Source organism: Cricetulus griseus, chromosome 5 (assembly GCF_003668045.3).
Source record: "Cricetulus griseus strain 17A/GY chromosome 5, alternate assembly CriGri-PICRH-1.0, whole genome shotgun sequence".
NCBI classification, from domain to species: Eukaryota; Metazoa; Chordata; class Mammalia; order Rodentia; family Cricetidae; genus Cricetulus; species Cricetulus griseus.
In genome coordinates, this window is record NC_048598.1 from 161,033,941 (window position 1) to 161,058,957 (window position 25,017).

The 25,017-nt window shown below is 39.3% G+C and overlaps 1 protein-coding gene across 7 annotated transcripts in view; it reads right to left on the minus strand.

The window, feature by feature from the left end:
• The window catches only part of Dock4 (dedicator of cytokinesis 4), a 392,331-nt gene that overhangs the window by 171,321 nt on the left and 195,993 nt on the right, over nucleotides 1-25,017 (minus strand). For all 7 annotated transcript variants that reach the window (XM_027419722.2, XM_027419723.2, XM_027419721.2 and 4 more), the window contains 4 exons: nucleotides 24,767-24,918; nucleotides 5,994-6,075; nucleotides 5,424-5,484; nucleotides 2,371-2,503 (listed from right to left, as the gene is read on the minus strand). In XM_027419722.2, coding sequence (XP_027275523.1) covers nucleotides 2,371-2,503; nucleotides 5,424-5,484; nucleotides 5,994-6,075; nucleotides 24,767-24,918 — 428 coding nt within the window. The remainder of the gene's footprint in view (nucleotides 1-2,370; nucleotides 2,504-5,423; nucleotides 5,485-5,993; nucleotides 6,076-24,766; nucleotides 24,919-25,017) is intronic.

The following is a 25,017-nucleotide window of genomic DNA, read 5'->3' on the forward strand; positions in this document are numbered from 1 at the left end:
CTGATTTTGACAGCAGAGAGAATAACCAATAACATAATTTGATTCCTAAGAAAAAGACAATAAAACAACTACAAGCAGCACCACAGTTTATTTTTATATCGGTCTTTTTCAGCTGGTTGCATAATCAGGGGTGACTCCTGTCACTGTCAGCCCCTCAGTCTTCCACATCTGTCACTGTACCTGGAAAGACCATGCTATGAAACAATAGGACTGTGTTTGCCGAGTTTTGGCTTTCTTCAGTAATGCCATGTTCTGTCATGCTCACGTTACTAGATGGTGGTGTGAAATAACATCCAAGGAAAGAGAAGCCAATGAACTGGGAGCTAGGGTTACAGAGTCACACATATTTTGAACCCTTCCTTAGTACCTGGGTGACAAGGTACTTAACTCTCAATCTCCTGTGTGGTCCAACAGCATTTGCTTCGTGGTTTTGCTGTTAGGATGAAGTGACACAGCACATGTAAAGTCCTGAATAGAGTCCTTTGCACAGAGTATATGTGGTGGTTTGAATAGGAACGGCCCCCAATAGATTCATGTGTTTGAATGCTTAGCCCATAGGGAGTGGCACAGTTAGTAGGTGTGGCCTTACTGGAGCTGTTGTGTCACTGTGGGAATGGGCTTTGAGGTCTCATATGCTCAAGTTATGCCCAGAGTGACATACAGTCTTTCCTACTGCCTACCAATCAAGATGGAGAAATCTCAGCTCCTTCTGCCTACATGCTTCCATTTTCCATTGTGATGATGATGAACTAAACCTCTGAACTGTAAGCCAGCCTCAATTAAATGTTTCCATTGAAACAGTTACCATGATCATAGTGTCTCTTCACAGCAATAAAACCCTAAACTAGGACAGTATACAAGCAAAGGAAAGTGGATTGTACTAATCACGACTAAGTTATATATTATGATTATGAGTAACATTTAGGGCAAAATACCACAATGGATTTAATCACAACTATTAATAATGAGGGCTGCCATGAGAAAAAAGAGTAACAAATTCCATTGCCCACTAGTTTCAAGATGTTTGCAAGTTTAAAATGAAGGTCATAGGATTAACCCATTTAGAAAGAGAAAAATATCTCTGGTTCAAAACCAGAGGCTACAGATAACACAATCCGTTTGTCAACTGTGCTGCAGTGGCCCCACTGGGGTGGAAAAGTGGATAAATCCATGAAGCCCCAAAGCTGTGGTCACAAAGCAATATTTTGACCAAGCATTGGCAAATGGCCAACTGTACTATCACCCAAAAAAAAAAAAAAAAAAAAAAAACAACAACAACAACAAAAAAACCCACCCTACAGAAACAGAACAAAACATCTATTGCTATATGCTATAAGTAGCAATACAAGTTTAATCCTGGAACTGGCCCACAATGTAGTTCTCGAACACAAAAATGGATGCTGTACTGTGTCTACCTGGATCATGACACTGTCCATCAGATCTTATCTACCTTCGAGGAGGTGTCAGGGTGGTCTGATGTAGACACATGTTTACATCATCAACTTAGACATCATTTAACTTAAAATCTGTACTAGACCCCATGATCTTCTTAGGAGTATCAGGGGTTTAAACTCACTGATACCCACTCCAATACGGCATTGAAAGATTAACCCCCAGGACCTTGGAATGTGACCTTATTTGGAAAGATGATTTTGACAGAGGTAATCAAGTTCTAGTGAGGTCTTTGGGGGTAAGCTTCAATCCAGTATTATTGTGTCCTTACAAAGCAAGAGATAGACACAAAGTCTGTTGTGCACCCAGGGAAAGTGTCGTGTAGTGATGCAGGAAGAGGTTAGACTGATGTATCACGAGGTATGGATGCCAGGAGAAAGCCATGACGCAGATGTCTGTACAGTCCTTACCCGTGAAGGAAGCAAACTCACCTTGACCTCAGACTTCTGTCTGTTAGTTCTGTCTCCAGAGCTAACTGGAAGATGATAAACTCTGCTGCATAAACCAAGTTCCTCAGGGTCTGTTACTGAAGCAGCTCCAGGCAGCTAACACACAAAGCAGGGGGGGCAACCATCCGTGCTCCCTTTCTTGATTCTAACTTACTCATATTTTAAAACAATCGATTTTCACTTACTAAGAACAAGGGAATTATGTAAAGGTAAGGGATATGTTGCTTTTGAACTAGAGGAGGCTCTCTGTCTATGTGGATGGCCTCCTTAAACCAACAAAATGCATTTATTGATAATCCCACTTCATAGTTCCTCCATCTGGCTCATTTGTAGCAGGTCCTTAGATTGTAAGAATTTTGACAAATGACTCCATTCTACTGTTTATCTTATATCGTTCAATTACCCATTGAAAGTACACCACCAAGGTACCCCAGGACCACACCAATCCTACCACACAAATGTTTCTTACATGTACACTTTCAGGACAAGGTCATCCTTCGTCTCTCCTGTTAGAAGATCTGCGATGCTAAGAACTGCACAGCCAAAAGGTCGCCGATACTGAACACTGCAGGCATTCTTTTTTTCTCCTGCTCCCATTCGTCCTGTCCAGTTAATAAGCAATCATGGCCCAAGAAGACATGTGAGTAAATGCATCTTAGCTACTGACATGGGTACAAGACAGGCCATATGCAATGGAACAAGGTGCTAGCAAGGAAATGTCTTTAGGGCAACAGAAAACTTCACTTCACATAAGGACTCTTGTTTAAATCACCCAGCTGTCTGACCCTGAGTGAGAGGCTTAAACTCTGAACATGAGAAACATGTAAAAACTCAAAAATTGGAGCAGATATCATGCCTGGAAAGCATTCTCTTGCTTTGATGACACATGAAAGCATCCCACCAGGTACAAATCATTAAGGGCAGTCATGGTACCCATTTTATTTTCTACCTTAAAAATCATATATTCAAAAACCACTTAAAAAATGTCAACTTTTGTCAGATGTCCTGGGACATGACTGTAAGCCCAGCACTTGGAAGGCTGAGACAAGTGACTGAGAGTAATGCCACTGTGGGCTGTCTAGAAAGATCCTGTCTCAAAATCAAAACCACAAAGATTCGTATCTGGAAGGAAGCAGATTGGAGACTCTGATGGAACGCATGTGTCCCTGCCTTGGGACACAGGTGCTTTCCAATTCAGCCCTGTTCCGATATTTCTGGGCTGATTCTGACAGTTAAAAACTTTTAGTTCATTTTAAGTCTTTAAGGTTTTTTTTAAAGATTTTATTTATTCAAATGGTTGTTTTGTTGGCATGCCTGTGCACCACATGTGTGCAGTGCTCTCAGAGGCCAGAAGAAGGCACTGTATGCCTTGGAACTGGAGTTAGAAACAGCTCTGAGCTACCATGGGAATGCTGGAGATCAAAGCCAGGTCCTCTGGAAGTTAAGTGTTCTTAGCCACCGAGTCACCTCTCTATCCCTTGTTGAGTATTTTAATACATACTATGGGCATATTGTTTCTTATTATTATTTAATGAACAGTTGCTATCTTTGTAGACTATATGCAACATCTTGGAAGTCTGGAGCTGAAATAGTGTATGTTAACATAAATGGAAAATGGTAAATTCATCTACAGAACCACAACAGGTAAATATTTTATTTTCCACCAGTACAGTACTCTACAGTGTTTCAGGATATATCTGGCACTCCCTTAGTCTAATCTGAAATAGAAATAAAAAGACAGCACTATCCAATTTTGTGCTCATCAGTCGGTCTTTCTTTTTTTCTAGTCCTCTTCCTCTAGCATACGCACTACACAATACGAAGCAAACTGTGCGAAGGAGGGGGACTGAGAATTCCTGCTCTCACTGGGAAGACCCTGCACTAATTCCTCAGTTGGCTTCAGTTGGCCTCGCCTCCAGTCCTTGAACATGGTTTGAGGGTCTCTCTTCTGGCTCTGTAGGCACATACAGCTTTGGTGCAATCACAATACCAGAAAGATTTGGTGTTCTCAACTATAAGACTGATGATAACAATTTAGTTCTGGTTGGTTTCCAGGGAAATCCTCTAAATAGGAAGAAAGAGCAGAGGAAGATAAAGTACTGAGCAACCAGCTAAGCACCAAAAAGGAATCACAGAGGCTACTCTGAGATGAGCTGAGATTCAAAAACTAACTTCTCCTTTTGCTTTCTTCCTCTTCTTTCAATCAAGGACTTGGTCATAAATTCGCAGAACTGAGGTGTTAACTGCTTTTGCTTTTGGCAGGCAGTGAGGGTCACTATGCCCTTTTCCCAGTAAAGCAGGTACAAGTGACATTCTATAAAAAGCAAGAAGCATCTGTCCTTGACAGATAATAATCTTCTCCTTAATTTCACTGCATCAAGAACACTGGCAGATAAGTCTTAACCTTTCTTAAGTGCTTTACTTTAGTTTCATTTCTGATCACTTTCTAACTATGGAACCAACAACTATTGTTTTGCAAGGATTTATTTGACCAATAGGGAGTAAGGATAGGTAGGTAGTTGCTACTTCAAAATTTATTTTGATGAATTATTATCATGAAAATCTTGTGAGGGGGGAAAAAGACAATTACTAACAAAATACACTGTATTTGAAAGGCCATTCCAGGTATTACAGCACCAAGCAAGGAAGGTAGCATCCTCAACAATGACTCTGTGAGTGAAGACCATGTAATACAAGGGCTCATGCTTTGATGATTGTTATCCTACCATACCAAATTGACATGTACTATCTAGAATGTTCTCAAACCCAGAAAGTTAGGATAATCAAGATGCTATGCCATCCACACCACTCATTTACATGAGGTGCTATGCTGGGAAATGCCTCCTTTTAGAAGAATTTCATGTAGAAAAATGAAGGAGAGTATTCTCTCTCTACCAAATATTGTTCTGTTAGATGTGAATAAATGTGTTATCTAAATGTTTTCATGATCAGATCAAATTTGAGAAAGTTAAGAGTTTACACCACTAGGAAGGCATATTCATGTTTCCCTGTTGGGCTTCTCAGATTCTTGAATAAGCTGATATTACATGTTCAGTATTTTAATACATACTATGGGCACATTGTTTCGGAAACATACAGTTTCTACTGTCTCAAAATGTCCCTTCTCATATGATATTCCATTAATATATTCCACAGAACTCTGTGGTCAAGATAATGCTAGTTGCTACACAGATTTCATAAGCTTGGATGATGCTAAACTCCTAAAAGGAGATTTTCTGGTATTATACACTGGAATTGGAAAGAAAAATACAACATGTTTGAATCAAATATGTGTGTGCCGTGGTGGGGAGGGGGTGCAACAAAGCACAACAAATTATTTAACCTTTTATGCTGAAAAAGATAAAAATAACATTGGTGGGAGGGTGAGATCAAGGAGTCCAAAGAATAACTGGCAACCTCTTAGCTTCTTGGGTTCAAGTTTGGTTCTAGACATCAAACTATACCAATCCACATAGTGGTCCCTTGGGTATTGCTCCCAACAGTCACAAGTGCTGAACTTACCAATTCGGATAATGTGCACAGTGATGTAGATGTCCTTCCTGAGGTCACTGCTACCTAAATCCTAGTGAAAAACAAGGGCTGGTTATTTTAGAATTCCTATTCTGTGCAGCAATACTCAAAAGAGCTTCATGTGTTCTCTCACAAACGAGGACAAAGATACACATAGACATCTGTAATGGAATGCTTAGGGCAAAAAGACACTGTTCAAACTCAGGTCTAAATATGTCACTACTACTGATTAACCCACGTAAAAGAAACACTTAGGAATAAAGGCCATTGTTAGACCACTGTTGATCAAATCTCTTCCACATTTACTCTTTTAGCACTTAAAACGCACGGACTGATAGCCACTGCCATGCCAGGTCTGGTGTCCCAGAGTCAGCATTAATCTAACAGGTATGTTAAATAGAGTAAAACATACAGTATATGAGGCAAGTCAACTGTTATGGATGTCAACCAGAATGCCAGCCATTGCAATCTAGGAGTTATTTAAGATGTTAAAGCAGAGTCATGATTTTGTCTTTCAATAACTTCATTCTCTTAAGCAATAAACACAACGTGTGCACTTACCACAAAGAGAGAGCAGTGTCGTTCGGGCTTATCTGGGGCTTTGGGGAGGCCATTTCTATTCAGTCTCAAGAAAAATCTCTCACTGCAAAGGAAAGATAGCCAAATACTTAGAAAATTACTTCATGTTTATCTTTTGCTAACTGTTCTTCACCTAAAAGCCCAATATTGGGGAGCACAGAATGCAACAAACATTTGCTTCATTTCTGATAGAACTGGCAAAACAGTAACTGTATAAATGCACATGCAAAAAACTAACCTTTCTAGCAATAGGATGTTTCCTTGTCAGTAGCATCACTGCTATTATTCCAAACAGTAGAAAACATGCATGAAATGAAAGAGTAGAAACTAATTTTTCCTGCATTTGGAGCTAAGATGCTTTAATGATTTACATTATATTGCTTAATTTAAATTAACAGATGGCTTTGTAGTTCATTATCTTCTATGTCTATTCTTTAAAACACAAATGGAAGTTTCAATTCATGATACTTGAATTTACATTGATCTACAAATAAACAGAGCTTATATTTGATAATACAGTGTCATCCAGGTCTACAGCAAACACAAATAACTCACTCTGTCACCCAGCCGTAATTTAAGAATTTATGTTTGTGAATGCCATACATATTCAAGGTAATATATGACACAATTATTTATGTGCAAAAATTAAAACAATTGTCTACCCAAGAAATATTAATACATTCACTATCTCCAGCTTTAAATCTCCCAGTGAACTTTGAAATCTGATGGAAAAATCAAATAACTGGCTGCCTCAGGCAGGGAACAAAAATCCAATATCCACTGAATGTGAAATGATCACATGATATGGCCTTGGCTATTTCAGGTTTAGCTTAGTGAAGAAGAAGGCAAGTGAGGTGCTTAACATTAGCACAAGGCTCATAGCCTACCAGGTTTGCACATCCATCACCATATCCTTGCCTTAAATAATGGCTGTACCATTCAAATACTACAAGGGGGAAAATGAGAACCATAAACAGATCTCTAAGGGAGGATATGGGTTTCAATTTACAATGGCTCTGCAACACTTCTATTCTCTTTTGTGATAGATGGATACATTTAGCAGATTCAACAGCCTGGCTAATCTCATCGTTTTCTTATATCATGCCTATTCATGACCTCTCATGTGAGAAAGGGCAACCAATACACATTTCTACAGGGCCACTTCCATTCCTCTGAGCCAAGCTTCTTCTAGGAGTAGGTGGCTGAAACAGTGTGAATAGGGAGAAGATAAATTGCTGCAAGGTTCTTCAAGTGAAGTGACAGTTGCCATGTGAGTCTGAAGTGTAGGCTGGGAAGAGCAAATACAACTGAGGATGCAATGCAAAGTAAATCTCATCCAATGCTCATTATATATATATATGTGTGTGTGTGTGTGTGTGTGTGTGTGTGTGTGTGTGTGTGTGTACATGTATATATATACATATATATATTCTATTATATACTATATTAGTATGTATTATATTAAAAGACTATATGGTCTTTTAATAAGGAAAAAATCATTATTGTTTCAAACTTAAGATATGATCAAAGGAAGCTGTTATAATAAGTCTTTACTTTGAAGCCGCCCAAGCCCTGCCGCTATGAGGGCACTTTCTGCCAGACCACCTGAGTTCTGCCCGCTGCCACGTGAAGGTCCCAAGTAACACACAGAGACTTATATTAGGTACAAATGCTGCTTGGCCAATGATTAGGATTTCTCATTTCATCTTATCTTATTTCTTATCTTATCGAACGCCAGCTGCTGGTGTCTTCTCTTGCTGGGATCACATGGTAGCTCCAGAGCAGAGAGAAGGAAGAAGAAAAAAAGGAACAACTTCCTTCTTGCCTTTGCTTATATATGAGTCTGCCTGCCATGTCACTTCCTGCCTGTATCACAAGACTTCCTTTTACTACATTTCCCAGAATCCTCCTTGACTCCTAGTCCCATCTAACCTGCTTCTTCATTGGCCAACAGTACTTTATTCAACAACCAATAGGATAAACATATACAGAGAAGGCTATTCCCCATCAGCAAGTACATATAGATTCATTACCCAACAAGGGAACTCTACTTAAATAGTCATATTAATGGTCAATCCTTTTGAGAACTCATCATTTAACAGGCACTCTGTTAACATCTTCATATGGACTGACAAATCTGATATACCTCATACCCTCAAGAAGGATGCACTATTGTGCTACCTATTTGAGTGATGGACAAACTAAGAAAAGAGTTTTGTCTAAGATCAAAGAACTAGTGTCTAAGAACTATGTCTTGTGTCTTTGTTCAAAATATTTGCTCCTCATCTGAAAGTGATAGTTAAATTATTTTTCTATTCTAAACAAATATTGGGCAACTATTTCATTAATATGGAAAAAATAGACAATTATGATAATGAGCACTTGTGAGGCTGAGACCAGAAGATTGTTATGAGTTTTAGGCCAGTCTGGGATACAGGGCACATACTAGGACAGCCAGGGTTACATAGCAAGCCCCTGTCTTGAAAATCCAAAACGGAAAAGACACAGTCATCTGTGTATCTGGGATCGTCACGTTATACTCACAGTCACACCAGGCCCCCATCTGTGTATCTGGGTTGTCACGTGACACTCAATGTCACACCAGACCCGGAGGCTTCAGATTAGCATCATTTCTTTCCCATGCCCACAGGGACTAAGGAAGCACTAACATTGATTCTGCAGGCTACAATGCAGTTCATAGTTGAAATTTGTATCCTGACAAGTTTGATTTCAAATGAAAAATATGACTCAGGACATAAATTCTACTAACAAAGACAAAACTGCCCCCAAATTTAAGAATATGTTTTTATTTAGTTGAAACTGCTAAAGTTTAAGCAGTCTCAAGGTTTAAACAATGGTGTCACTTAGCTCCTTATTGATCTGTGTACAGTTAGTTACTAGTTATACCTTAGCACACAGCACAAGCAGTGTAAGTACATTCTCCTGGTCTGTATTGTGGACAGTGAGCCCCATATCAGGCTGTGAAGGGGCTTTGGTGTGAGGCACCTTCTCATCTTCATTGAAACACTTAAGAAAATGTCACACTATATTATGATTTACCTATTGAAAATGATGTTCATCAATAAAACTAATATGCAAAAAACTAAGACATTTTGCATATTAAAACCTCAATTCAAATACTGTTATAAAAAACTATTCATTAACTTCAAGTTTCATTAATATTTGGATAAAAGCATCTTCTAAAGAATTCTGTGCCAGGGAGAGATCCTTTCTGCTCTGTCACTATTTTAATTTTACTCGTCTAGACAGAACTCTGATTATGCAAGTATTATACTATATCATATCCTGTTCCAGAAAGAACATCAATACATACTAAGCCAGCAATGTATCCTTTAGCTTAAGCATGCCTTAGAGGGGAAGATAAAAATAGGTTCAAAATGGGTACTATGAAGCAATAAGTCATTTGCAATTTATTAAAAACCAGACAGAAAATCTCCATGTCCAATAAAAAAACCAGCCTGTTCATTTGGTGACATGGTGTTGGTTTACAAAATCAGTTTCCTTTCAGCTTTAGAGATACCACAACTACTTATTCAGGAAATAGTTTTAGAAAAAAATGGCCTTCAGCAATGCACTTAGGAATCTTTGATTCCCTACAATCACATTTAGAGGATATCATAACATATGTTTTCTGAGCCAGGAGAGGAACCAAACAGGTCAAAGCTAGTTCATTCTAGCACATCTGGCTGTCTCAAGATAGTCAAATGTAAAAGTTAGTGGCCACACACACATGTGTTTCCGATGTTAGGTTTTAGGTTAGCTTCTACTGCCATTCTCTCATGTGATAGAGAAATAATTAGTATTTTGTGAACTTACAAGTACCTTATTAGAAGATGTGCACGACTCATTAAGTAATTTCTATTCCTTCCTGCACCAGAGGTTTGTGTGTCTGCCTTATACTATGGGCAACTGGAATACAGGTTTGTAATTAGCAACATGTACATCTTCAGCAACTACCAATGACTTGGCAGTCCTTGACTAGACTGAACAATCTTTTAAGGCAAAACAAAACTAAAAACAAAGTTGAATTTCAAATATCTGGAGAGTTTTAATGCCTTCTCAACAGTCCCTTTCCCCATGAGGTTTGAAAAGAAAAAAAAAAACTTTACAGTAGGAAAACATGCAGAATTTCCTGGTAACATTCCAACCAATGGTGCCTCGTGACCAGTTGTTGGGAATCACCTAATTAGCACACAGTAGCTCAGAATTCTTGATCAATTCGCCTTCCTTCTCTTCATGTACATTTCACATTTTTATTACATGAAACAGGATACATAAAACACACAGTGGTATAGTATTTAAAAAGTAAATATAACACACAAAAAAAAAATCCAGTAGCAAGCAAACCTACAGTGACATGATGCTTCCTAATAGTTTCTTCTTAAATATTAAACAAAAGAATTTGTCAGACACACTGGGAAATAAGACTTGATATATAATCAGTAGAGGAAAAAATCATTATTTGAATTTTTTTCTACTGCCATGGAAGAAATTCACTACTGGGGAAATTTAGAATCACCTGAATTCTATATCTGAGCCATTATAAATCACAACTCTAAATTTATTCTACTGACTAATTCTTTCTTTGGAAATAAAGAAGAAATCATAATTATTATTTATAACCTACTTTCATCTAATGATGTTAGGAGGAAAAAAATACAATGAAAGAATATAAATAAGCATCCATGGTGGGATGCCTGGGGAAAAGTAATGAAGGAAACTCTGTACTTTGTGCCAGACTCTATAATTTAGGCTTTACAAAGATCTCATTTAATTCCCACAACTGCCCTACTGGGTAGGAACTATTATCTCTGTCTGATACAGGAGAGAGCTAGAGCTTGAAATATTAGGCAAGTTGCCCAAAGGTGCATAGTCATCAACATCTGGAATCTGATTGGAGAGTCTTGACTCATTCACGGTACTCTGTCTTTGACAGAACGGAGAAATAATGGACAAAGAAGGGTAAGACTACACTAGAAGGAATAACTTGGGTTTTTCTTTTTTCATTTTAAGAAGTTTAAATGAAGTTAAAAATACTTAAAAATGAAAGAAACTAAAAAAATTAATAACCTGTGTTTGTGAAGGTTATGTCTATGATTGCCTGCTTAGGCCAGCTACCCAACTTTGAGGTCCTAAGCGAGACCTCTACAAACAAAAAAAGATTTCAACAGCATAGTTTAGTAAAGGTGTCCTTACAGTGACACAAAATGCCGGGAGAAGCACATGAAGGACTTGAAGTAACTATGACACCTCTCCCTTTCTCCGAAGGATGGTCTTGTCCTCCATTCTTTTCCTCACCACTCCAAACCAGGGACCATTTGGTTCCAAAGTCTGTGTCTGAGGCCCAGGGGCCACCAGGCCAGGTCAGAGAAGGTCCTTTGGAGTTACAGCATTAAGTGGTAGGATATTCCTAAATAAAATGCTCCATTCAAAGAGCAAGGTAAATAAAGATTCCAATGACCAATGCCAGGGATTTTGCTATTTTTATATGACATATACTCTTATATTTCAAAGAGGTTTATATATTATAGAAAGATTTTATATTCTCCAACATGGGTTCATATTATCACTCTAAGTTACCTGTCACATAAGAATCAAACTAACCTGAGGGTTTCACGAGTGTGAAAGTCACACAACTTGAACTTTATTCAAAATATAAGGAGTGATTAACATCTTGGGTTGAACCAGTGGTGCAAAAAGACTCTGAGTTAATTAACCTATAAAAATTACAAAGAACACTTTAAAACTATTTTGGGTAAGTTAAATCACCTGAAACTTATTTACAGCCCCCAAAGGTAGCAATAGCAACATGGAGGAAACGTTTAAAGTGCCATGTCTTTATAAGCGAATTGGAAAACTAAAGGAAGTGTTCTAATCTTTTATACCCCTGCAAACCAACCACAGCAAAGACAAACCGATCCTCAACAAAGCATCTTAGAAAATGCAAAGCTAGTTGTCTTAAGTTTAGCTATGCTGTACAGTGGTAACAGTTAATGAGGCTCCAGAAGGCGAGAAAGAAAGGGTAGGAGCACAGAGATGGGCAACAGCATTGCTCAACAGGGTGGGCTTTCAACCTCCCTCTGGAAAGCAGTGTCATGCAAGTGTGAGGGAGTCTCAACAGTGTCGCTACTTTTTCTCAAATGCTTTTTGACTAACAGGACAAAAGGCTTCCAAAGATGTTCTACAAGAGGTTAGACACCAAAACACTGCAAAATGCTGCACTAAATACTCCAACCTGGCATTAAGGCTTGCTGCAATAAAGGCAGTTAAGAAGCAGGAAATACAGAAAGCTCTGCCCTTCCACAGTCTGCCTAAAAGCAGGATGCCGACTTATAAAGACCAAAGGTACCAGCCTCCTCTTCTACCAGGGAGAACACTGTTCACCAACAGAGAACACAATCTTCAATGGGCTTGGATATGGCAGCAGATGTGCCACATAAAGCACTTTTATTAATCACCCTTTGCCATTTATTTGCCTTCCCACAAATTGTCATCCCTTAGAAACTCAATACTTCCCTAGTTTAGTCACTTTTCTTAAAATGTCGTTTGTTTTTGATGATGCTGTGTAAGCTGCAATTCAAAACCACGTCTGAGAATTGCTCATCCCCTGGTTATCTCCCATGTAGAGATTAAATATTCATCATCCTCATCCTCACATTTTTGAGACATTAGGTTGCCATGCTGTCTTAAAACTGCAATGCAAACTGACCTCATGCCCATGATTCTCCTGCTTCTTTCTGCTTCCAAGTGCCCGGATTAAAGGTGTGTGCCACCCAATCCAGTTCTTCTCCCTTTAATTCATTTTTTTTGTCTGTAAGAAAAGACTGAGATAAAAGTACCCCCCTCCATCCGAATACCATGCAGACAGCTACAATGCTTTCCTTGTCCTCAATGGGTTACAAGGAACACTTGAAATGGAAAAGCTTAACCAGCATCAGGACAGGGGGAGGTAATGCTGCTGCCTCAGGTTGCTGTAGAAAGTGTGCAGGCGGTGTGGAAGCAGCCCTGAGCTACCTTCTGGACCTCAGGATTTGGGTCTCATGGGTAGATGAAGGATGTAGAGACACCGAATCCCATGAAAATGACTGCAGAGTGGAAAGAGAAGAGAGCCATTAGCCTTCTTATCTAGGAGCCTCTCATCTGGCTTGTTACTACTTTCTCCTGTAATGCTCAATTCCTAACCAGACGATCCTGATTTATCACGGTGGATGGCTGAAAACATTTCTCCATTAAGGAGTCCTTATAGACCCCAAAGCCTGGTTCTTAACACATCCCAATTGCTGTCTTTTATGGCTGTCTTAAGTGGCCACAAACAGGCTACAAATTCTCGCTATCTCATGGACAAAGACTATCTCCCTTTCTTCCCCAAGCACAGGGCCAGCACCAATGACAGGGCTTTTCTTTGCAAGTCTTTCTAGATAAGGTCATTAGTGTGCTAAATTTAAAACTAAAGTAGCATCACGATCGTGATCTCTTTTGATTAAAAAGAAATGGAAAAAGGAGCCAGAGATACAGGCTGTGCACAGCACCACCCTTTACCTAAGAAAGAAGCATACTCTGGTGAACAGCCAAAGCTAGACGCACTGAATACACACCTGCTATGGAGAGACTGACCACACAATCTGAGGCTTTGTCAAGTAAAGGATTTAGCTGAAGGCAGCATGAGAAGATGCATTTTTAAAGTATAGTCAAGATCACTGCAATTTTAACTATCAAAATCAGCCAATTTTTATCTTTCAGCATTCATGCTATCTTTTTGATAATTAAAAAAATGAAACAACACTCTCTAGGATGACAAATTTCTATGATAAGAGGAATACAACTCTCTTACAGGGATAAATAAGCAATCACATTTGTATGTTAGTATTCAGGCATCTGTACTGGCCTGCCCTTGGGTTCTGACAGGATATGCCCTCAGCTACAACCACTGAGAGCACCACCTGTGCAAAATCACTGCCTTCCCTTTTAAAATGGCCCCACCCACCTCCCCATCTTTCTCACTCTCTGCTTCTCTGCCTGTCTCTCTGTCTCTCCTCTCCACACCTGCCTCTCTTCTCTTCTACTGCTCCTGTGCTCCTGTCCCCAGAGGCTGTTCTCCCCTCCACCCCTTTCCCAATCACTTTCCCCCAATTAAAAAAAAAAACAAAAAAACATTCATTCAAGCTCTGTCATATGGCATCTTTTTCTCAAGTGCCCCCTTTTAAATTACAACAGTCTACTGTTTCACAGCACCTGCACAATTGCCATACCAAAAAACAGTTAAACAATAATCATAATGGTAATAATAATAATAGGATGGTGATGATGATGATTCTGGTTACCTGACATACTGCAATGACTCTAACTTTAAAATCCCCCAATTTTCCTCTTGTAAGATTATTAGGAAGATAAATACTGTGCAACAAAACTAATTAGTAAAGTATGTATTAAGGATACTCTGAAAAAGGACTTCAACATCGTAACAAATAACCCCAGAATATTCAAGTGAGATTATGTGAAATTAAAAGGTTTTGTGTAGCAAAGACGCAATCACCAGAGTGGAGAGACAGCGTATAGAATAAGGGGAAAGATCTTTGTCAACTATACATTAATCAGGTGACTTACATGTAGAGTGCTTAAAGAGCTATATACCACAAACCCCCAAATTACCCAATTCACTGATGGGCTAACAAACTGAACAAAGTGTTTATCACATGAAATTTCTTTCAACACCTTTATCCATCAGTGAAATGCATACGAAATCTGCTTTAGAATTCTTTATCATTAGCAGTCAGAAGAACCCATTAAGAAAGAAATGACAAGAAATGTTAGCAAGGATACAGGAAAAGAGGAGGAACCCTGAGAGGTTAATGGTGGGAATGTAAATTGTTAGAGCCACTCTGGAAATCAGTATAAAGATTGTTAAAGAAATTAAGATGTAACTATCAAGATTCAGCCATACCACTCCTGTGTCTATACACAGAGGACTCTAAGTCGCAGACACTTGTACATCTGTACTGATTTCTGAACTCTTCACAACAGTAAAGAAACAGAACCAGCCTATATGTAAATCAACAGATGAATCATAGATTACTATATTAAAAAACAACAAAAACCCAGAGACAAATACCACATGTTTATCTCATTTGCAGAATTGAAATATAAGTGTGGATAGAAATGTGTCCAAGTGTGTGCACGTCTCCCTGTATGGAAGTCACGAAACTAAAAAGTAGAAACTGCAAAGAGGGAAAGAGAACAATGGAAGACGTGTGAAATGAAAGCGGAAGCGGGTACCACTTGGGGAGGGAAGTGGGCTTAGCAAGAAACAGACAGAAGGTGAGTGATGAACGAAGATGTTGTGGGAGAGGATGAACTAGAAAAAGTATAATCACACTGTATGGAAATGCCATCACTAGATCTATTATTTTGAGTTCTGACTAAGGATGAATGGGAGGGAGGTATTCGCTTCAGTCTTTTCCCAGACGTTAGATGCTAATAGGAAAACAAGCCCTGAGCAGAGGAAGCAGAAGTAGAACACGGGTAGGACCTGGGTCAAGAAAAACAGGGTCAGGAAGTATGACAATCTGCATGAAGGAAGAGTGTCTTAGGCTTATTCTTTCTGGAATTCACAGAATTTGAACACTGTATCCTTCACATTCCTGGAGGGAGAAATCAATCTGACCTATATATAGTAGTTACTCTGACTCTGTGAAATACTGTTCTCTTTGTTCGGAGACCATGTTTAATAAGGAATGTTGAAAGCCAGTAAACCAAGCTCTTTATAAGTACTTTGTGGTGAAGTAGGCATTTAAAAACAAACAAAAAATAAAGGTCAAGAAGCCTCAATTGAAAACAGAGTGGTTAAATAAAAAGTTATGTAATTAAAGCCCCTAAAAAACAATAAATAAATCTTTTATTTATTTTGTTTTTAATCCCAAAAGGATGTTTTGAGGCTTTTTTTTTGGGGGGGGGGATGCTGTCATGCATCTTTAGTCATATGTGCCTGATCTCCTCTGAGGCTTGTTTTTTAATTGTTGTTTTTACTTTTTATGAACACTAAATCCCAGGATAGGTATGGTGGCACATGGCTATAATCCCAGTATTCTGGAGGCAGAAACAGGAAGATGAAGTCCAGCCTGGTCTACATAGCAAGTTCCAGGCTATCTAGGACTACATAGCGAGACAATATAAAAAAACAGACAGACAAAACAAAAAAGCCAAAATGCATACTAACTACAATACCTTTATATACGATACTACATAAAGGCACGGTTTAGAAACTGTCCTTAATTTTCTCAACATTTTGAACCTAAGTAGAATACAAGATTTAGGAGGACATGGCTTTTATATGCCTTCCCTAGATGAGCATTTGGCCTTAGGGAAGAAGCTACTTGCTGGCTGACTAAATGCATAAATGGACAAACTTCAATAATTGAATAGTAATGTTGTGAAATGCACATGCCTAGCTGGCATAAAGGGGGCACACCCTGCTTCACTTGTAATCCAAAATTCCAAATGCATAGGGGGGAATGCCAGGCATTTATCTGATGATTTCTATGTAGTTTTTAGAACGACAGTGTTTGCAAACGATGGCTCCCAAGAGACAGGTCTGAGAGCACAGCTCTGATTAGCCCAGTGTAACATGAAACAACTCTTAGTGGTGCACTCAACACTCTGGCTCTCTCTTGGTAAGGAGCACACCTCCCCTGGAGGGGAAGGTGGAAAGCCAAGGTACTAATGGCATGCTCTTCTACTACTGCTTTGCAGCAACAGCGAGGCAAGACTTTAACTGCATTATCCCCTCCGCACCCACACACCCTGTGTAAGTACGATGCCAGTTGCTGAGAACATAAAGATAAGAGGACAGAGTCACACCATTAACAATTCCTTTGTTAATGTCTAATCCTCCTGCGACAGAAATGGCATTGAATACCAAAGAAGCCCTTGTGAAGTGGTTGCTCTGTGTGATGATGGCTTATCCTGCAGGGAACTCGGGAAAACTAAATTATTCTGAATTCCCTACAGGGGAGTACATGAAGAAAGAAGGAGGTGACCATAATACTAGTCAGGAAGGACACACTAATCTGCTCCTGACTTAAAGCACAGGAACAGGGGTAAGAGGGCCTTCTAGCCACCTTGTAAAATATGGCACGACTTAGAGAGGCAAGCTGTCTGCCTGAGTATTTATAGCCAAAAAGGAAAAAGAAAAGAAAAGCAAAAAAGAAAAAAGCCAAATCATGTCCAGAACTCTGTGAGCTTCTGGTTTTCTGCAACACTAGCATTTCTAGTCATTTACTAAAGTTAAATAATCGGTATTATATTTATGTCAGAAAATGCTCTCGAGAAGAGTGGTTCAGTTATACCCTGTGTGTTCTACATCTGAATAGAGCATTGCCTGGCTCATTTTCTTTGTATTTGGGTCTCCCACAGCAGCTTCCTTAAAATTGCTACCAACAAAGGCAACCAGTATTTTTAGAGCCATTATTATTATATTTTAGTGTGTAACACAAGAGTGACCAAAGGAGGAATAAAGCATAGATCTGAGTAACCCGGAGGTGAGAACAATCCCAATTGCCATGCTCCTGCTGCAACAATCAAATGATGGAGAAAAGGGAGAGAGGGAAGCAGTTGTGTTTCTCAACAAGAGGCCCCAGGGAAGGTCCCTGTGGGTCACTGCTGCACAGACACCCACAGTGAATCTGTGCCAACATGTCTAGACATAGCAGGAAATGCCCTGGGCCCGAGGTGAGGGTTGTCACTGCCACAATTCAAGAAGGGTCTCCAAATGCCTTCTCTACCTATTTTTGTTCGCTGTACCCTGCCCCTTGCTAGTCTGATTGGGCACTTTCTCCTACACTGTGTCTTTGCTTTGGAAACTTTGTATCATGAAATTAGGAAAACAGACCTAGGGCTACAATCTATCAAAGTCAAACACTAAATGTTCCTAACTTATGTGAAAATGCAGATGTTGAACTTTTTGTGTGATTAGACCATGGTAAGCTTCCAATGCTGCATCAAACAAGACATACTAATATAGGGCACGGGAATTCAATCCTTAAAGGCTCTATTAACCTTATTACATACTACCACACACAAACAAAAACAGTATCATTTTCTCCTAGCCTAAGTCAGATAAGCTCTTACATTACGTCAACCTCTGAAATGAATTATTGGAAGCTATGAAAGCAATTTCTTAGACACTCCCCACCTAGACAGAGTATTCCAATTTTTCTTATTCCCATCCTCACTGTGGTGTTTCAGGATACAACCCCACCTCAGGCTTCGGGTCCCCCTTGCTTGAGCATTCCTAGCTAAGGTAATATGGGTTCTCTCGAAACTCCAGGTAGCTGCAATATCACAAGCAAAACATCACCAATTTCTAGGCATGTATGATTTCCCCCAAAATGCAAGGGCAGCCAACACACAATTCTAGCTAGGATAATGTATACCTCCTCTTTGGGTTTAAAAATTCTCCTCATCATTACCAGGGCCCACTGATGGACTACTGGGTACTAAGCAACAAACTATAAATTTAACATTCAAGAAATTCCTTTAGGAAAGCACTATTATCCTCACGAAGTCCCACTAGTTAACAGCTGCAAGAGATGTGAAATGACATGCTCAGGCTGATGAAGGAAAACCAGGATCCCCACCCAGACTATCTAACCCGCGGCAGGCAGGCCACTTAGCCACAATGAAAGGGTGTACAAGACACTGGTGATGTGTGTCTCCCAGACAGACAGAAATGCACAGCCATTTTATGGTTCAGTATGAATTGGTATTTTTTAAAAGCCTGTGCTTTACCAATTGTATTCAGTGCTTCCTCTCCCTTAAATGACAGAATTGGACCAAATAAAGCATAATTGTAGGCAAAAGAAAGTTTCTATGGAAATGAAACCTTTCAAGGAAAATGTGTTTAACTGCATGATAGTAGAAAAAAAATCTAGTTTCAGGAAAGTATGTGAAAAAGGAATCAGCAGAAAGTAAACTTCATCTATGCAGTTACAAGACTTAAACACATGCTGCTAAATTCTCAGCTAATAGCCCATGCCAGCAGCTGGTATGTATGAGCAGCCTTCAGTAGCTAGGGACCAACTGGCAGTACTAAGGCCTTGTTAAATACATTCTCTGATGTGACCAAAATAAAGGAATGAGTTGGCCCCAGGACAAAATTCCAATGTTAATTAATGAAGGCTTAGAATACAGCAGTAAAGAAAATAATGAAAGTTTCTAGTCAACCACTGAACTATGTCAAGTTTACCAGCCAGGATTATTATAGACTGATGCAGTTGAAGCAGCATGTATGAAGGGAAGGGAAGCATTAATGTAGAGTTGCACAGCCTGTGTAAATCACCACACTGATGATGGGGGAAGACCTTGTGTGTGTATGTTTGTCTTATTGGTTGATAAATAAGGTAATGTTGGCCAATAGGAAAGCAAGAGGGGTGGGACTAGGAGTCGAGAAGGATTATGGGAAATGTAGTAAAAAGAAGTCTTGTGATCCAGGCAGGAAATGACATAGCAGGCAGACTCAGAATATAGGCAGGGACAAGCAGGAAATCGCTCTCTCTTTCTCTTCCTCCCCCTCTCTTCTCTGGAGCTGCCATGTGAGCCTGACAAGAGTAGATGCATGCTGCCAGCATCCTCAATCAGATGAGTCTTTATAAAATATATAGATTAGTAATTATGGTTAATAATTAAGACTGAGCTAGCAAGTAAGAAATCTAAGTCATTGGCCAGCATCATTGTAATCAATATAAGTCCCTGTGTGTTATTTTGGGCACCCATGTGGTGGGGGGTGGCTCGGGCAGCTTGGAGGAAAGATTTTTCCTTACACACTATGACTCTTTGTATTCCACATGATGCAAAAGCTGACTGGTTCTTAAGTGCCAGCTAAAGGAGACCCTATGGCATATACTGCCAGTTCCCTCTCTGTACACAACTACAATTCCCATGGTCTGTCCTAAGGCTCAGATAGTTCACGTCCACACTCCCCACTCTTCCTTTCTCAGGTCTAATCTCCCAGCTGCAAACTCAAGTCTGTTTCCTGATTTCCTTCTCTCACAAGGGGCGGAGAGACAACAGTGATTTCCCTTCTCTGTGTGGTCTCTTTGCTGTTAATGAATCCTTCCTGTTCAGTCCTCACAAGCTCTAGCTTCTGCCATTCGAGGTCTTAAAAGAATGAGCCCTACACAGACTCCTTAGCACTCAGTGGTAAGCACAACTCAAATGGTGAAGAACATAGCACATTACAAATATTACAGATATGATGGAATGGAGATGAAAAACACTGATTCCCATACAGTGTACTCTGTTAAAGTACCAACTTCACTTGATTTTAGGCAAGGACTGTAGGCTGCATCATCTAAAACAAGGGAATATTAGTAGTATATTCCTTATAGGGTAGTTAAGAGCTTAGTCAGGAAATATTTTGAAATGAACTTAGAATAGTGTTTGACATATGAAAAGCATTATATAGGTGTTTACCACATGAATATAACAAAATAAGATACCAAAGATGCAGAGAGCAGACTCCATCCTTGCCTTCTCTAGCCACACCTTCTGGAATGAGGAAATCAAACTTTCAGCCAGATAAATGCTCTCTAAAAATATTTTGCTTATATAAAACAAAGTGGCAAACCTTAAACAAATAGTTATCATTCATAGAAAGAAGTTATAAGAAGGTTGTATTGGCCTTAAATGTAATTTTCAGTGATCACTAGGTTCAGTGGACTGGTGTGCTATCCAAGTAAACTGGAATGATGAGTTGTAACATAGGCACATGCTAACCTGATTCGGTCAGAACATGCCTGCATCCTCACTGGGGTTTACAGGAAGGAGGGTTCATAACATGACCAGAGGCCTAATCTTCAGGAAGATTCAATAACTGTGTAAAGGCCAAAAACCAGGTTTCATAAACAAAGCTCCATTCAAATGATTTGGGGAAACTTGAAAACATCTACTCTTGCTGGTACTCAGGAGATGTTACACGCATCATGATTTTGCTGAATGAACTAGAAGGTGATATCACATGTTGGGCCCCTTTGTACTGGACATCTGTGAGGGCAGAATCTGAGCTTTTGGTCCCTGACAGGGATTAACAGCTGACACTACTTCACTTTTATTAAGGTACTCAGAGAAGAACTGGTGAGGTTGTTCAGAGGTAAAATAACTTCATGCACAAATCTGGTGACCCTGGGGTGACCCCTGGAAGGAACATAAAGGCGGAAGGATGTTATGGGATATTTGTAGACTGTGTGACGATGTATTGCTGTGATTGGAGGGATAAAAAGCAAAACAGCTAATAGCTAGGCAGGAGGTATAGGCAGGACTTCTGGGCAGAGAGAGAGAGAGAGAGAGAGAGAGAGAGAGAGAGAGAGAGAGAGAGAGAGAGAGAGAGAGGAGAACTTTGAGAAGAAAGAAGGAGTAGGCACCAGACTTGGAGGAAGCAGGATGGACAGTGCAGGCATAGGTAATGCCACGTGGCAGAACATAGATTTCTATAAATGGGTTCATTTAAGTTATAAGAGCTGGTTGAGGACCAGCCTAAGCTAAAGGCTAAGCTTTCATAATTAAAAAATTTCCATTTCGTTATTTGCAGGCTGGTGGTCCCAACAAACAGGTACTACTACAGGAGGAGAGAGCTAATCCATAAAGCTGTCCTCTGAATTGCACATGTGTGTCAAGACATGTGCAAAACTCCCATATATGATGCAGAAACATATACAATAGTAAATTATTTGGGCCGGCTGAGGGCTCAGCAGGAAACTCATTGCTAAGCTCAAAAATCTGATTCTCTTCCAGGGACTCTCATGGTGCAAGCAGGGAACGGAATGAGAACATACACTTAAGTGTTTTCCAACCTCTACATGTGCCATAGCATTCCTCCATGAATAAAAAACGGAAACATGTTTTGAAAGAATTCTCTGAAAGGATTGGACTTCAGAAACTAATTTCTGTAGCATGGATTATATCTGGAACCTTGTGCTAGTTTTAGTACTGGTATTCTTATCAATGGTGACATTAAAATGCCATGTGAAAAGAAACTCATTGTACTGATTGTTTTTGTCAACTTGACACAAACTAGCGACACCTGAGAAAGCTCAGCTGAGGAATTGTCTCTATCAGACTGACCTGTGCCCAAGTCTCCAAGGCATTTGCTTAATTGCTTAATTGCTAGGAGGGCCCATCCTGGTATACACTGTGTATCCCTAGGCAGCTGGCCTGGGCCATTTGAAAAAGTAGCTGATCAAGACAGGGAAAGTAAGCCAGTAAGCAACTGGCCTCTGCTTCAGTTCCTGCCACCAGGTTTCTGTTTGAACCCCTGCTTTGGCTTTCTTTGATGATGGGCTTTAATCTCTAAGCCAAAAAAAAAAAAAAAAGAAAAAGAAAAGAAAAGAAAAAAAAAGAACCCTTTCTACCCAAGTTGCTTTTGGTCATGCTAATGTTTATCACAGCAAAAGAAACAAAAACTAGTATTCTTACAATGCCCTAAAAGCATAGTTTACATTTGTAGTTCTTTTTTCTGAGACATTGCAACAGTAGACTGAAGGAGTCAAGACCTGGCATGATTTCCAAGACCAAGGAAAGAACCAAGGCAAGAGCTCACAGTTGTAAGATGTCTGCATGCCGTTCCTCTTCAGGAGGGGGCATATGATTCTGCATTGCTGGCCATTTGAACCACATCCCTAACACTTCCCGAGAGAAAATGATCACTATGCTGCCTGTGTAAACCTTAGAAATGTAGACAAACCAAAACTAACATTGTTTAAATTCCTAGTGTTTGAGAGTTTGAGAGATGTGAGACACGTGTGGCCCAGTCAGGAAGCAGGAAGGGAGACGTTCATGCTTGATTCTTCCTGGGAGCTTATAGAAAATTTTAAAATGTTTTTAACAAGACAAACTCAGAAACACGCTAATATGAAATCGGTATTATCTCAATGATATCATTATTATAAATTATTAAGTAGTCTTTATATTATGATAAATATGATAACAATATAATGGCATTATGCTGATTATGTTCATTGTTAATGATACTGAGAATTTTATATCAGTTAACATTCTATTAATTGTAATATAAACAATAGTGAAATGTTATGTGAATTCAACTGCAACATTTGTGCAAAAAATGGGAATTTATTTCTCAGGACTTTAGCTTAGTAGAGGCAAGCAGAAGACATCTCCCTTCACAGTCTATACTGCTTGTTAAAAATATAAATGAGAGTATATTACACATCCAAAGTTTTCAGGATGGTAGAAAACTATGGGTAAAGCACAAACATTTCACTATGAAAGCAGGTGTTGAACGTAGGGTGGTGACATAGGCCTTTAATCACAGCACTTAGGAAGCAGATTGAGGCAGATCTTTGTGAGTTTTGGTGGCAGTCTGCTCTAGATTGTGAGTTCAAGGATAGCCAAGGCTACATAGTGAGACCCTGTCTCAAAAAGAGAGAAATAAAAAAAAAGGAAAACAGGTGTTTTCTCTAATACTCATTCATACTTCAGTGCAGGGCTACAGTGGGCCAATTTTGATCCTTTTTCTTCTCTTTGAGATGTCATTTGTGAGGAGAAATGTCTAGGACATGGATTCATTTCCTCCAACTTTGTTTCAGGTTCCCTTGAAAAGTGTATGCTCATTGTGACTCCCACACTTCATAAATTCTAGCGTTACTTCACTGGGACACCACCTTACAGTCTACTAACAAGAAATAAAAGTCACAGTTACCAGTACATAAAAACTAATTCATAGGTTATCCATCATGTTTATGGTTACAATGGTATTAAAAATAAACTTCACACATATCTCCTGGAAAAGGAGGGAAATACTCCTAGGTTACTTTGTGTTTGTGAATCAATATATGTGGCTTAGAATTGCTAAAGATTCTTGGTATTTATTTTAATAAGTACTTTAAAAACATTGTACAAATGGATCATTATGTGTGACTCAAGTAATTCCATCCTAATTCATAATTTTATTGTGAATTTTTAATTTAAAAAGTGCTTTATGCTTCATTTCAAAATAAATATAGTCCTCATAAAGTCTCAGGAAGGAAGAGTTCAAACATTTGGCTGGGTACACAAAACATAACATCTACTCTAAGTCTTTTACTAAGCATGACAGTGTGGCCTAGGGACATCACACAAGGATAGTGACTCGCTTAGCAAGCACAAGGCCTGGAATTTGACTCCTCACACTACAGAAAAACCAAAACTTATAATGAAAAGCTTGCCATAGACCCACAACAGGGAAGAGTCAGAGAACTGAGAATGAGGAAACAGCACAAACTCTGTCCTGTTTCCCAGCTCTGATACTTCCATGGGAGCCAGTGCCTATAAGCGTGAAGTTCTTCCTTGATATCATCGATCTAGAAACAGGAGATGAATGTTATTATTTACTGACAAACTGAAAGATAAAATGTGTGGACTTCGATAAGTAAACATTATACTATAGAGAAATTTTGTCTTCTTGGCATTATCAACACAAAGTAACAAAACAAAAACAGGCTTGGTATTAAGCCATCTTTCATTTAAGCCCACTTAGGATTCTATAGATTTTTTTTTTGATTTTCCAGGAATTCTCAAAACTGTCCAACCTTAATGGAAATGTCTAGAGGGTAAGTAAATCAGAAACTCCAAAGTTCAATAGATGAACTGAGGCTGGTAGATGAAAAATGTATCTGAAAGCATGTCAAATGTAAACATCCACTAAGGTTACATCAAGAAACTCAAGTCCCGTGTCCACATGCCATTACCTGATTGGGCGATTCTCTTTACTGTCAAAGAGGGAAAAGATGACCTCCAGCTCCTCTCCCAGGTTGGAACACATGAGGCTCTTCATCTGGACAAAGAGGTGGTGACTACTGGCCTGCATTGGGGTGTCTTTCTTCCGATGTCGATGCTCCATCTGAATGATACACACCCCACCAGGAAAAACACGGTCAGAGTGGACTGAAGAAAAGAATGGCACAAAGCTGTGGTGTGATGGGGACTGAGACAGTAACAT